General features: G+C 42.4%; 1 protein-coding gene across 1 annotated transcript in view; it reads left to right on the forward strand.

Moving 5' to 3' along the window:
- Positions 1-13,850, forward strand: part of elmo3 (engulfment and cell motility 3) — a 28,671-nt gene extending 14,821 nt beyond the window's left edge. The window contains exons 14-21 of the mRNA XM_018738966.2: positions 83-191; positions 938-1,074; positions 7,202-7,365; positions 8,916-9,028; positions 9,581-9,685; positions 9,814-9,893; positions 10,215-10,295; positions 10,716-13,850. Of these exons, the coding sequence (XP_018594482.1) occupies positions 83-191; positions 938-1,074; positions 7,202-7,365; positions 8,916-9,028; positions 9,581-9,685; positions 9,814-9,893; positions 10,215-10,295; positions 10,716-10,928 (1,002 nt within the window). The 3' untranslated portion in view covers positions 10,929-13,850. The remainder of the gene's footprint in view (positions 1-82; positions 192-937; positions 1,075-7,201; positions 7,366-8,915; positions 9,029-9,580; positions 9,686-9,813; positions 9,894-10,214; positions 10,296-10,715) is intronic.
- Positions 13,851-14,404: the final 554 nt, after the last annotated feature.

A 14,404-nucleotide genomic window follows, 5' to 3' on the forward strand; every position in this document is an offset into this window, starting at 1 on the left:
ACCTTTTCTTCATTTACTTTGTGTTTTTATTTTAGTTGCACACTCAGTGGAGTTTAAAATGAGAAATGTCTACCTTTGGCAGTTTGTGTTGGAGAACAGCAGTCGGGAAGACAAGCACGAGTGCCCATTCGCACGCAGCAGCATCCAGCTCACCCTTATCCTGTGCGAGATTTTCCGCATCGGGGAGCCACGTGAGTTGGGACCGAGCTGAAACGGGGCCCAAGGAGCTTGAATGGGGCAAGAGGCTCCACTGTTGTTGAGGACAGACGGAGACTTTCACTGTTTCTCATTTTACCATATGCATTTGTTGATTGTAAAGGTCTGAGACCGTACCCATCATTCAGCATCTGAAGGTCCCTCAGGAATGGCATCCTTTTCCTTTTCATACACAACACCCTTCTTGCAGTCCTCCAAAAACTGTAGCAGCCATTTTTTTTAACATTGTCTCCAAGGTGACAACTGCAGCTTCTCCTCCTTTTTATTAGATGAGTTTCCTTCTCAGCAAAGTTTTGTTCCATATGCTTGATTCTACTCTTCAGAAGTATCTTGACCAGTTTTTTGGGGCTTTAAAGAAAATTCTGTTGCGCATATTTGAAGAAACATCCCCTGGGGCTGCCGTCACAAAGCATGAGTTGAAAAGAGTGAAGGACTAAACAGAAAGAGGTCCTGCTGTGTGCTCCCCCACCACACGGCACGTGCGCAATACAGTCGATGTCAATGCTTTTCAAGCAACTCTTGTATATCCTTGTAAATTTCAGAGAATAAGTAGGTATAACTGGCAAATGTAGGTTAAAAAAAAAAAGAATAAAAAACTTATACTAAAGCTGCATTGCAGAGTACAAACTGAGAACTGTTTAGAAAGTTTGTTATGAATGGGGGCCTATGAGATGTAAACCCTCTTAACTTTGCTTTTCACTGTACTCTCCCCTACTGGCAGCGTCCGAGACCCGCTCCGACTTCCACCCCATCTTCTTCTCCCAGGACCGCATCTTCAATGAGCTCTTCTGCATCTGCATTCAGCTACTCAACAAGACTTGGAAGGAAATGCGTGCTACACAGGAGGACTTTGATAAGGTAAAGCTGTTAGCCTGTGTGTGCGTGTGTGCGCACAGTTAGAGGTGAATTTCAGAGCTGCCAGATATACACGTCATGGGAATTTCCAGCACCTCAGTGTTCATGCCTGTTGAGGGCCAGTGGTTACTTTGCCTGTGCTCTTGTTGTCAGAGGGTTGCACTGAAAACCCACAATCTGCCGGTATCATATGGAAAACTGAAACCACAGGTAAACTGCTGCTACTGCTTACGCTGGCACCTCACACTTGGTGGTTCTGCACTTTGTTCAAGTTTGCCAGTCATTATAAATTACATGTGAGAGGGTTCTCCACTCGCCTGTCCTTTCCGCTCTTATGAGGGGAAAGGCGATCGCTTGTAACGCAATGAAACAAGTTTGTGTCTTATACATATGTGTTGGAGTACATGGCCTCAGACAGGTGTTGTTTTACTGTCGTTTCACTAAAAGTCAAAGTCTTCCACTTATCTAATCTGTAGGAGCAGGTGATCTACTGCTTGGAGCTACCACCTTTGGACCTAAAGGACACATGTTCAAATACAACTTCCTGCTGTAGTACCCTTGACAAAGGTACTTGAATCGATGAGCTAAAAATTACCTTGCTGCATAAATCGTAAGTTGCTCTGAAGTCAGGTGTCAGGTAAATATAACTAAGCTGAATGCAAATAAATATAAATATAACTACAATGAAAGCATAATTTTACTAGGGTGAATTGCAACAGCGGTTTTAATTGGGTGCACACGTGTTTAATATACTAGTACCTTTATGAAATAACCTGAAGTCATCCTTCATCAGCTGCTTCGCTATCATCAGACGTTTAGTCTTCATTCGAATTCACTTTATCATTAGTGGCATTATCTGGTCTTTCATCACATGCACTGCTGAGATGTGATTCACCATCTTTGAGTCACATTTATTTATGATTGCTGTGTGTGCTTATTTACATTTATTCATTTAGCTGATGCATTTTCTCCAAAGCGACTTAGTGTTAACATACTTATGATCACTTAGCCATCCAAAGACATGCTGTTCAGGTTCCCCCATAGTGTGTGAGTAACACAGAGACTGTGTGTTCCACTGATGTATGGATGAGTGACCCAGTGTAAATAGTGTATCTAGCAGTGTAAGTCACCTTGCTGAATAAGGTGTGTGGGCTCATAACGCTACATAGAGTTTATTGGGAGTCGCTTTAGAGAAAAGTGTCTAAGTGAATAAATGTAAATTTACCCATCTATACAGCTGGTTAATTCTTAATGGAAGACTTGAGAGTAGGGACCTTGCTCAAGGGTACTACAGCTGAAGATTATTTTTATACTTACTGCAAACCTGCGACCCTTGGGTCTAAAGGAGGCAGCTCTAAGCACTATGCTACCATTTGCCCCCATTTCCTGTCCTGCAAGGTTTTAACATCTGTGCGACATGCAGGGGAGACTGATAACACACACACACACACACACACACAAAGAGACATGCATAGCTACCATAACATGTGTATCTTCAAAATGGCATCGCCTCACCTTGAGTGTTCTCTCATCCTGATAACCAGCGCTGACTTGTGCTTGTCTGTATATATGTCTAGTATGCCACACATTCTATGTGCGCGTGTATATTATCATTCTCCCTTGTGGGCCATAATCTGTTACTGTGTGGGTAGCACTGGTGTGTGTTTCCTGTTGTCCAGTATAGACTTTAGATTTCATTACTGTTACCGCTTAATAAGCCAAAGGAATGTACTGTGCATGAAACCTGTAGCAGAACCATAACCTGGCTCAAAGAAACCTGTGTCTGTTGTCCTCTGCATGGTGCCTAATTACCAGTTTACTGCTCTTTTTGGGGCGCCAGGAGTACTAACACGACGGTAAACGTAGCATTTCTAGCCCCCATTTGGAAGCAAAAGCTCAGCTGGCAAGCAGCATAAACAATGGGGTGCGTGCCTTTTCACCATGGTATTAATGCTACTGAAAGAATCGCCCCGACGGCAGAAATGTTTTGCGCTGGGAGTGCAGGGAAGCAAGCGATGGACCACACAGCAGCTGGTTACATCAGCATTAAACAGTTGGGTTGGGGGACAAACACACACGTACATGCTCTGCTGGGAGTGAGCTAGAATGGCATTGTGGGTCGGTGCCGCTCCGATCATGGTCTTCTAAAACAGAAGCCCAAGCGTCGTGAGAGAGTCTCGGATAAGAAGCTGAAGCGTCAAGGTGCAAACCGCTCTTGTTGGTAAATATTTGGTCTCCGTTGTGCATACAGGGACCAGTAAAGTACGGTGCGGTGTAAATTGTCCTCCGCTTTGTGATGTGCCAGGGCCTGTAATGTTTGGACTCCCGTGTGATTTGAATTTCTCTGTAATGTAGAATCTTTTTTTTTTTTTCTTCTTTTTTTTTCCCCTGTGTAGGCAGTTGACATTAACAAGCAATTTGGATGGTTTATCTGTGTAGATTCTGTTTTCAGCTCTATGATTGTAATATTTTCTTTCATAGTTTTGTCTAGTTATATATTTACATTTGCATCGTCAGCTGACAATTTTGCCAGAAATGTACAGTTTTTACAGATTTACCCATTTACACAGTGGAGTAATTTCTTGCTGAATCAGTTCAGGGTGATTATCTTGGTGAAGAGTACTACAGGAGGAGGTAGAATCTGAACCTGTTTCCCTTGAGTCCAGGGTGGCTGTGCTAACTGTTAACCTCTACACTGCCTATATACAGTACGTTTTCTTTGTCTTTTTGATATCCATTGGCACAGCAGATTCTGTTAGTGTGTTTCGGAGGAACCCCCCCTTCCTCCTGAGACTGAACTGTTCATGGCTGCTCCACCCTCTCCTCTCCATGTCCCTGAGTGGGGACTTGATACCTTTTGACTCATTTTTTGGCAAAATGACTAGTTCTGTTGATCCTTCAGGAAAGATGACCAAAGGGCAGGGGGAAACGATGGGTGAGGTGGGGGGATGGGTGTGGATTGAAGATGCCACAGCACATCCCTGCAGAGTAGGGGGGCAACCAGATATAACGTGCCTCCGTCTCACATTGCACTTTGATTTACGATGTCAGGTGCCAACTTAGTTTTAAATCTGGTTTGTTATTTTGTATGAGGATGCAAACATGTTATGTGCCCACATTTAAACAACTTTGTTTTTCTTGCTGTATTTATTTTTGTTTAATTCAGTTGTTAATTGTTAGTTTTTTTATGCTTAGGGTGGGTCAAAGGGAGGGTTCCATATTGCATTGTTGAAAATGGGGTCATGTTATGTGTGTGGGGTATTTTTATTTTTTTTTCCCCTCCCCCCCTTCCCCTTCTCTCTCTATCAATTACTCAAAGGGAGCTGGCGAAGTGCTTCTACGTTCTGCTGTTTCAGCTGCACTGTGTCTTGAAGTTACTCACTCTGCTCAATCTGTTTTTGCTTTGTGTCGGATTATAGCTCAGTTGACTGTGTGAGAGCTTTTTGGCACTCCTGACGTTCAGTCTATGGTGAGAACACAGAGGGGATTATTAAAACTCTGAGACTAACTTGTTACTCGGCGCACACCATGATGCACTTTGCGATTAAGTGCTGTTCAGTTGACGGTAATTCTCAGCAACTACATTAGTAGACTGTTTCCAGAAACTTCTGTTGAAAGAGCTGTGTCTATTGTTGCTGCTGCTGTTGAGTCAGTCTGTTTGGTTGCTGGTCATCCTCTTACATTCCCAGCCTGGGGGCAGTAGGTCACACATTGTTTAGAGCCTCCACCTCTGGATTCAGTAGTTTCCAGTTTCAGTCCCACTTCCTCCCACAGGTACCACACATGATTTTCCACCTGGTTACCTTGCGTGATTTTAAGCCTGTTCTGTGCTGAGGATGTTCTTTCTGAAACTGGCTGTGACCCTGAGCTTGTCAGCCTGGGCCACTGATCTGCCTGCAGGTATCAGGGTGCTTCTGTAACATTCCTCTTTCTAGGAATTGATTGTATCTTTTCTGTAAACTTATTGCTCAGCGTTCTGGGTCATTTTCAATATTTAGTGTGTTTTAGGCATTATTTTGCACCTTGGTCTCCATCCTGTGTGTGTGACACACACACACACACACACAGACACACAGACTCACTCTCTCCCTCCCTCTATCTCTCTCCCTTTCACATCATTTAGTAAGCATATGACTATGTTGCTGCTCAATAAGTTTACTAGCATTAATGGCCGCCAACTTGTCACTTCCAGCTGGGGGCAGGGAAGGCAGCATGTACTTGTGCCTGCGTGAGTGGGCGGTCCTTCCTCTGTCAGTGGCTGATGCATCTCCTGGAAAAGGCTGGTTGAGGGTGGGCTGGGGGTTATGTGGCTTGGTGCCAGTGGTCTGTGTACACCAGGGGCTGCAGGCGAACGGCACCAGGCTCTACAAAAGGCTCGAACAGGATCGAGGGCAGTTGACCCCTCTCAGTAGCCAAGGTAAGAGCATCTAGTAGTGAGTCAGAGTGCCCCCCTCAGATGGGGTGCATGTGTGCATGAGGGATCCTGCTACGGTTTATAGTATCCTGCTGCCTGGCCCTCCCTCCGGGAAAGTCACAGCACCCCTACGGTGTGGACTGTGTTCACAAGGTGCCATGCGCAGGTGAGGTCTCATTTTTAACACACTACTCTGTGTGAAGAAATTGTACAGTAACAACTGACTTGGCTTGCAGTTTTCTTGGCTTCAACACACATCTTTCATTAGTTATGCATCATTAAAATGCATACTTCTAGTAGTTGATAAATTACAGTTTGAGATATTTGAGTTAAACTTTGTCAAATTAAATTATGAGCAAGTGTGTTCATTAAAATGCTGTCTAATGTGGCTGTAGATGGTGTTGTGGTTAGAGCCATCACCTCTGGACTTCAAGGTTGTTGGTTTAAATCCTGCCTGTTGCTGTAGTACTCTTGATCATGGTAGTTACCCTGAACTGATACAATAAATATCATCTAGCTGTCTGTATGGGTAATCAATGTAAGTAGCTTAATATTGTGAGCAACACTACTTTATCCACAATATTACATTTAATGTTTGTTTTGTGATATACAATATGACTGTTTCTTTAATTGTTCTTGAACACATCTAGACAATCATGCTATGTGCCTGATGAATGCTTTTGTGAGAACTAGGGATGTAATAGTGTGTGAATATGGTATTTTATGTGTTGTGTGTACCTGTGTTATAATGGTTGTCTAGTGCTCTGTATTGTAGTGCTTATTGTGTGTTTTGGCAGTTCTTTGCAATGACCTGATGTCTGTTATGTCTGAAACGGATTCGATGTTTGCCGTACCCATGGGCTGCTGAAAAGCAGTCACTTTCACACCAGATCTGGGGATGAAGTGGGTGCAAGGCTTCCATTACCTAGGAGACAGTTTGTGTGAGCCACGGAGTTGTGTGGCGAGAGGGAATGTGCGTGTGTGTGCGTGCGTGCGTGTGTGTGCGCACGCGCACACACATACACAAACCTTGCTGTTTGTTCGCTGTACAGATCCGAGGCTGTTGTGTATTTTGTGGTCACAGCTTGGGAAGTAGGCTGACTGGAACAGATTGGACACATTTTCTCATCCCCCCCCAAAGCTCTCACAGCTGTACCCACACACTGCCACTGTCCATATCCACTCCCTACTAATTAGTACTGATGAGAGGACATTAAAAAGGAAGAAAGGAAACCAGATCTTGTGGAGGAAAGCAAGACTGACTCAATTTTTCCGAAAACCTGCATGACAGAAATGTACTGTCTGCATTGTGTGTTTTGCAGGAAATTTTTCACTGTGGGGATTGCAGTGAGTGGATTAGCTATGATGGTCTAATCCTGAATCACGGGGGGTATTGATAGCTTATATTGATCATAGCTGCACTGCTCTGCTTTCTGCCCCGCTGCATGCAGAATGGAAGGTGATCAATGGCATCACAAAGTTCCAGCTCAGTAGAACCACATATTTATTGGTCAAAACGAGAATTTGCCACGAGTGAATTTTCTTGGGTGAAATGATGCAGCTTCCTAGATGTTCATACATTGGACCTGTCTTTGTGTCTTCAGTCTCTCCTATAGTGTTTGTAGCATTCGGTCCCACTTTACGCTTCACCCCCATTGTTAAGGGTTGCCTGGTGCCCACTTGCTCATCGATCCACTTCCTCTGTTTGCTGCTCAGGTGATGCAGGTTGTGCGGGAGCAGATCACGCGGACACTGGCCAGCAAGCCCACGTCCTTGGAGCTCTTCAAGAACAAGGTCAACGCCCTCAACTATAGTGAGATTCTCAAGCTGCGGCAGACAGAGCGCCTGCACCAAGAAGAGACTCTGGCCCCACCTGTGCTGTGAGTGACTCCTGTTTCAACATCTGGCCCATCTGCAGTGCAGAGCTCTTTCTAAACAATACATGCATGTCCCCCCAGTATTCAAAACCCAGTCTGTAAAGACCTCCAAAAGGTCAACTCTGAGATGGGGGTCCAGACACCAGAGAAGCTAATAATTGCTTTTATTTCTTGTGGATTTATAATCTGTTCCTGAAACAACACAGGTTTGGTTTAAAGACAAAAAAAATCCCCAATTTAACATTTAAAAAAAAAAAAAAAATCTTTAGTGCCTAGAAAGGAGAAATAACTAGGGGTTTAGTCCTTAGAGCAGGATGACTGGTGAATGTTTGTGTATGACAAGTATTTGTATGATTGGGGATAGGTGTGCTTGTAGTAGAACAAGTTATTTCTCCTCACAGTCAAAATTAAGATGCATAAATTGTCTGTCTTTGGTGGGACTGTATGCCTGAACTCTGTAGAGGTATTTCGCAGATTCATATGTTAATAGTCGCTGGTCAAGGTGACTCGCACTTTAAAGGTCCGTAGCTTTTCTGCTGTCACATCTAAAGTGGTGTTCTCCCCTGTCCTCAGTGTTTGTCACTAAACAGCCCAGGCTTAGCCTGTCCCACCACTGCCACCCTGTCTTGCCTGCCTCATCCCAGCATGCGCAGCTCCAATAGACACTTTTTGAAAAAGCGCTGGAATCTTCATCTCCCGACCCAGTCAAGCAGTACACACTGGTGGGGCAGGAGTTGAGCGATTGCGGTCCGCTGCGAAAACGTAGAAGGGAAGAGGACACAGGGAATTGTGTGTCTGGGCTTTTACAGAGCTTCAGTGCATTTGTGATGTAAATTTTGTTTTATAATAAATTTATTAGTTAAAATATCGGTCATGAGAATTGTGAACCAGCAGATCATTGATAGTAGATCCTATTTCATTGTCTCCTGTGTCCTTGATGCACACAACGAAGGAAATAACCTCAGTGGTGTCATAATGAAGAGAATTGCATCTGTTCATGGTATGTGTTCATGGCCTCAGTTTTACTTATTATATATGTTTTTAGTCATATTTATTTGCAACTCTCAACTCAAGGGCAGTACCGGTAGTAAAGGATTCTCTGCTGGTCCAGGACAGGAGGAAGTCCACACTAGGAGCAAAGTAGGAATAAAGGATGTGACTGTGTGTGTGCATATTGCATGTATAACCCAGCTGTTTAACACATAACATTATCTGAGTTTGTAATTGTAAACTTTTTGCAGCAAAACTTGTTTAACTTACCTGCAGCAGAGAACAAGCATCACTTCTGCTGTAGCACAGTGATAAATGAGTGGGACAGCAAGAGCAAACTGCAGTGGTACTATTCAACACACAGGATGTTGCTATAATTTTTATATATACACATTTATCATTTACATATTTTTATTACACACACATTTACAGTCCTGTCCTGTTACAACAGACAGTTATTGCTATACATCATAAATTTGGAGAAATTCAAAACATATTAAATGTTATCAGGTCTGTTACACGTGTGTTTGAGGACCCTGTTTTGTGTGTGTGTGTCCCGACAGTGAGCTGAAAGAGCGCCTGAAGCCAGAACTCTTGGAGCTTATCCGGCAGCAGAGGCTCAACCGGCTGTGTCACGGTACTCTCTTCCGCAAGATCAGCAGCCGCCGGCGTCAGGGTGAGTGAAGCACACAGATGGGCAGGTGGTGTAGTGGGTTACTCCTGCTACCTTTGGATTTAAAGGTCACAGGTTCATATGCCACCTATTGCTGTAGGACCATTAAACAAGGTACTTAGACTCTAAGTAGAGATGTGATCGCTTGTTACACCCTAACCAAACTGCTATGCTTCTCCAGTACTGCCTGCTTCATGATCCATTGTATAAGAGGTCCAAAATCAAAAGCACAAAGCTTTATGGTTCTGGCTCCAGTGTGGTGGAATGATCTCCTTCTCTCACTCAAAACTGCTGAGTCTCTCTCAGAATTCAAGAAGAATCTTGTAACTTACCTCTTTCAGACTCATATCTCACCTGATCTTCCATCTGCTTGATCAACACATACTATGTTTAATAAAAAAAAAAAAAAAACCCTCTATGCAGCCACTCATGTATTCTGATTTATGTGCTGTTATATGACAAATTGACAACTTAATCACTTATCTGCATTCAGATCTCTCCTATTGCTGTAATGTACTTTTTTTGTATTGTTCTGTTTGTAACCAACCGTTTCAGACAAGCTGTGGTACTGCCGCCTCTCGCCCAATCACAAGGTCCTTCACTACGGAGATGTTGAGGAGGACACAGAGACCCCTCCCATAGAAACCCTGCAGGAGAAGAGTAAGCTGGCCACCACACCACAGTCCAGCGTGGTGTCCTACAGCCATAGGGGCAGGCATGCACCCTAGCCTGGAGGTTCATCATATGCCTCCCCCAACAATGACAGCTCTAATTTGCTCTGTTTGCAGTTCCTGTGGCTGACATCAAAGCACTCCTGACTGGGAAGGACTGCCCCCACATGAAAGAGAATAAGGGGAAACAGAACAAGGTCTGCACCACCAAAGAGACATGCACATATCCACATACAACACCAGTAAAAAGCGAGTCCATTAGCTGCAAGCCCCCCACCACCATGATGTATTTGGTTTGATGAGGAAATGAATTGCTATGTCTTTCCCAGACATGTAGGACACTTCCGATGTTGCTTTGTTTTCACTCTTCTGTCCAGTGTAACCCATACAGATTCTTTACACCTTGCACAGGTGGACTTGCACTTTTGAGTGGTAGTGCATATGGATACACACTTTTCCTGGAAACATACCCACTATATAGAAACTCTTTATAATGTGCTTTTATCATGTTTTTTTAGGAAGTTCTTGACCTGGCTTTCAGCATCACTTATGATGTAGAGGAGTACAGCCTCAACTTCATTGCATCTTCCAGAACCGATGTAAGTTCACCAGGGGTGTTAATGCTTACGAACCAAGCTGACAGCCCCAATTTTGAGAGAGAGAGAGAGAGAGAGAGAGATCTTAACCGATTTAAAGTATTAAAATGGGCAGTAGAAACAAGAAAAGAAAATTAAGATCAGGCAATTTCTGTCTTATCTAAAATTTTTAGCTTTGTTGTTTTGTTTCTCTGTAGTTTTTTCCCAAAAAAATCAGGACTTACAGATGTGAATTTCAGTATGTATTATATTATGTTCTGAAAAGATATATCCTGGAAAAAAATATGCAACACATCTGTCCTGTTAAATTTCTAATTTTTTACACTTATTTGTGTGTCTACACAATATGAACCGGTTTTGTGCCATCATTTCTGTATGTGTTCATTTACACACTTGGAAAACTGTAATGTCTCCCTTTTCCAGTTCTGCCTGTGGACCGATGGGCTCAGTGTGCTTCTGGGACGGGAGATGAGCAGCGAGTGCATGCGTAGTGAGCTTGAGATCCTGCTCTCCATGGAGATCAAGCTGCGTCTGCTTGACCTGGAGAATGTGCCCATCCCAGATGCTGCACCTCCAGTCCCCAAACCCCCCAGCAACTTCAACTTCTGCTATGACTTCAGCCAAACGGAGCAGTAGAGGGCTGAGCTATATGAGAAGCTTTATAAAAGAGATTTTATATATAGAGGTTACCCGTTGTGTTAAGAGGAGGTGGGTGTGGTCATGCAACATTTATGAGTAGACTGATGACTGAAGGTATTGCTATTCAGTGAAAGCATTTTAATCCAGCAGTGTTGGCAGTGTCTTCAGTTTTACCACATTAACAACACTGAATTCCCTTGATTCCCCTCCACAAGACTTCCTGTCGTGTCTCATTGCATGCTTTCAGAGACTCCTCATGAACTGGAAGAGGAGTGCTGGCACCTTGAACATAGGGAAAGTTTTAAATTTTGAAACTGTAATCTTTGTCTTTCCAGGCTATTTCTGTTTGTAGATCATGGACTAATTGACTGCAGACTATGATGGGATCTGCCGAAGCATTACCGTGCTGTCAGAGGGGACTTGAGCGTCAGGGCAGACAGCATTTACACACACAAGCAGAGAAGCACTGAGCTCTTAAAATAGAGCTTTTTAGTCCGAGACATTTTCTAGTCGTTCCTGTGTTGTGGCATTAGGTTCAGCTTGTATCCTGTAAGAGTCTGCAAAGTTAGAATGTAATACATTATGAACACAATGTGATAAATATCCTTTGCTGAACAGAAGAGTACATGAGAGGGAATCTAGTGTACATGGTGTCTTGACAAACCCTCAATGTGGTGTGTCTATCACCCTGTCATCATCACCCTTTTTATCATCCTTTCTTTCGTCATCTTTTCGGCAAAGAATCAACACCATTTCTCTCGATTTGAATCTGAGGAGCACCAGATTTGTGTTGCTTTTCATTGTGTCCGTGCAGTTTTGACCATTTAAAGCAATCGATCCTCCTTGTACCAGTGATCATTATCACTGGTGTGCAGTAGTTTCAGGCTCCAAGTTTAGATGACAGTGGTTAGTAGGTACACGTATTACTCGTTGGAGCACAGCTGGCCTGAATGTATATATGCTGTGGTACAAGGGTTGTATGAGCAAGGTCATTGTGTTCTGTCTAGAGCATAGAATTCCATCTATTTTTGTGCAATATTTTTCAGTAGTTCCTGCAGCAAAGGAATCGGCAGTTCAGCTGTTCACAGCTAATGGGAAATTTTTGTTGTTACATCTGGCTGGCAGAAACATTTAACTTCAGTAATTTCATCTTAAGTACTTTTGTGAAGCTGTTCAATAATGCAGAGCCATTGAACACATGCAAAGTGAATGGTGACATTGCATTATTGATCCTTTCTCTGATGGGAACATCAGCTGGATGGTAAGATGGAATGAGAACTGTGATTCAGTTGGCTGGACTGCAGTTTCCTTGCACCACTCAAATGCAAAGGGGTTTTTTTTTTTTTTATTTTTTTTAATGGTTCACTCATGATGGTACATGTGTAAGTATATTGTGTACACAATTGTACATTTGCCATAATATCTCAACCAGCATCAGCCGGTGAGAGGCAACGACTTCAGTGTGGTGTAGTCGGTCATCACTGTCTGGAAGTCACCTCTTTCTGAGTAGAAAAATGTACATATAAAATTGGAAAAACTCAGTAGGTAACTACAGTACAGAAACTATAGCATGCACTGTCAAACAAATCCACACTTCTTCAGTCATGATCTGAGCTGGATAATTTAAAAAGCATTTAATAGTATTATGGTAATTTTTAAAAACAGACTTTTTAATTTAAAATGTGTTGTAGCAAGCTCCTGAATGGCATCCAAAATTACTAATCAGACTATTGGAACTATTTTTGATGTAAGTGGCCATCATTCTTTGTAATATTGGAATGGTACTTGTATGGGAAGTTATTTTCCAGCTAATAATAACAATGAATCTGCTTAAATACTCAGTCCGATAGCCCCCACTGTTGTAGTTATGGAACTAGGAGCTGCCGCATTGGAGAGCGTGCAATATTCATAGCACTCAACTACTTTAAAATTCAGGAGATGGTGTTGGAGGTGCGCACAGTGTAAACATGGACTGGTAGCCAAGGGCAACACACTTTTCAATACAATACAGCCAGTAGCAGCCAAAGAGATGCTGTGCTTCCTCAAAGTTTTATGTGATCTGCTGGAAAGGAAAAAGAAATCAACAAAAGCTGACACCCCGATCTTGCAGGGGGAGCACATGGACCCAGAATTCTAACCTCACTGCTGTGGCCGAACTGACAAGCAGCGAAATAGTGTGGTGTACAGCGTAGAAGTGTGTGCATTATAGATTGTTGCCCGTTACTTACACCCACTGCCAGAAATATTGGCACCTGTGCACATTTTTCAAATAATGGAACATTTCCATAAAACTCTTAATTAAAATCTTGTGGCCCTTCTTTGGCTTGCAGTGGAACAAAACAAAAAGGTGAATAATTTAGTGTTTGCTTATTCCACAGGAAATCCTAAAATGGCCTGTACCTAAGCTGTTACAAATATATTTGAAACAGGTGATTGTCCTTTTCAGTTGAACTCACTTGTCTACAGTTTTGCCCATGGTGTTTTTCTATTTTTAAAATGTTATATTCAGAATAAAGAAAACAAAGGTTCTTTAATATTAAACAGTGAAATTAAGAATTCTGGAGACTAAACATTTTGGTCAATTTCAACTTTTTAGAGAGAATTTTGATTTGCAAAACTAGCAAGGGTGCCAGTATTTTTGGCCGCAACTCTTGACATATCTCATAATCGACTTGACTGATTTGTCTGACTTTGCTGCATGGCCAATTATGGGAACATCAGCTGGGAACAATGCATTGTGCTTATTTATTGATCCTTTCATAAGTGGAATTGAAAAAGAAAAATCCTAGTATTTTACACTTGTAGCTTTTAAGGTATGATGTACAGTAAGTCAACATTTTTTGCAAGATTGTATACTTTTAATTGGTGTTTTAAACATTTAAAGTATTTTATGTCACATGTAAATGATTAGTTATATATGTCCCCAAGAAGCTCAAGTAGTTTTTTTTTTTTTCCTTTCCCTCTACTTGCCCCAGCTTGGGCCTTTACTTATTTTAAAAGATTTGGCCTATATTCATTACACTTTATACATCAAGGATATTAAAGGAAGTGAAGAGAACTGGTAGTACATGTCCAGTGTGTACAGTAACACGCTGTACCATCAATGCACCGCTGCAAAATGAAACTGAGTGCAGAAGGTCAACACAAACACCGCCTGTGCTGTTTACCCAGGAAGTGGTGGCATTGTTAAAGATTAATGTCATCTCTGTGTTCATTGTTGCTTATATTTTATTTTTTTGCAGACAATAATATGGCTTTGCTAGGGCTGGTAGACTTTCCCTACTAATAATTTTCTTAACTTGACAAACGGAACCTGAGAATCTGTTACAATGCACGACACACCCAGAGTAATTGCCATCCAACACCTTATCTAACAGCACACAATTTTTTTTTTTTTTTTAAGTTATAGATCCTCATCTATAGGCTTCAAAATAAGCAATGGCTCATTATCTTAACCTTTCTGAGCAAACCAT

Source organism: Scleropages formosus, chromosome 7, assembly GCF_900964775.1.
Source record: "Scleropages formosus chromosome 7, fSclFor1.1, whole genome shotgun sequence".
NCBI lineage: Eukaryota > Metazoa > Chordata > Actinopteri > Osteoglossiformes > Osteoglossidae > Scleropages > Scleropages formosus.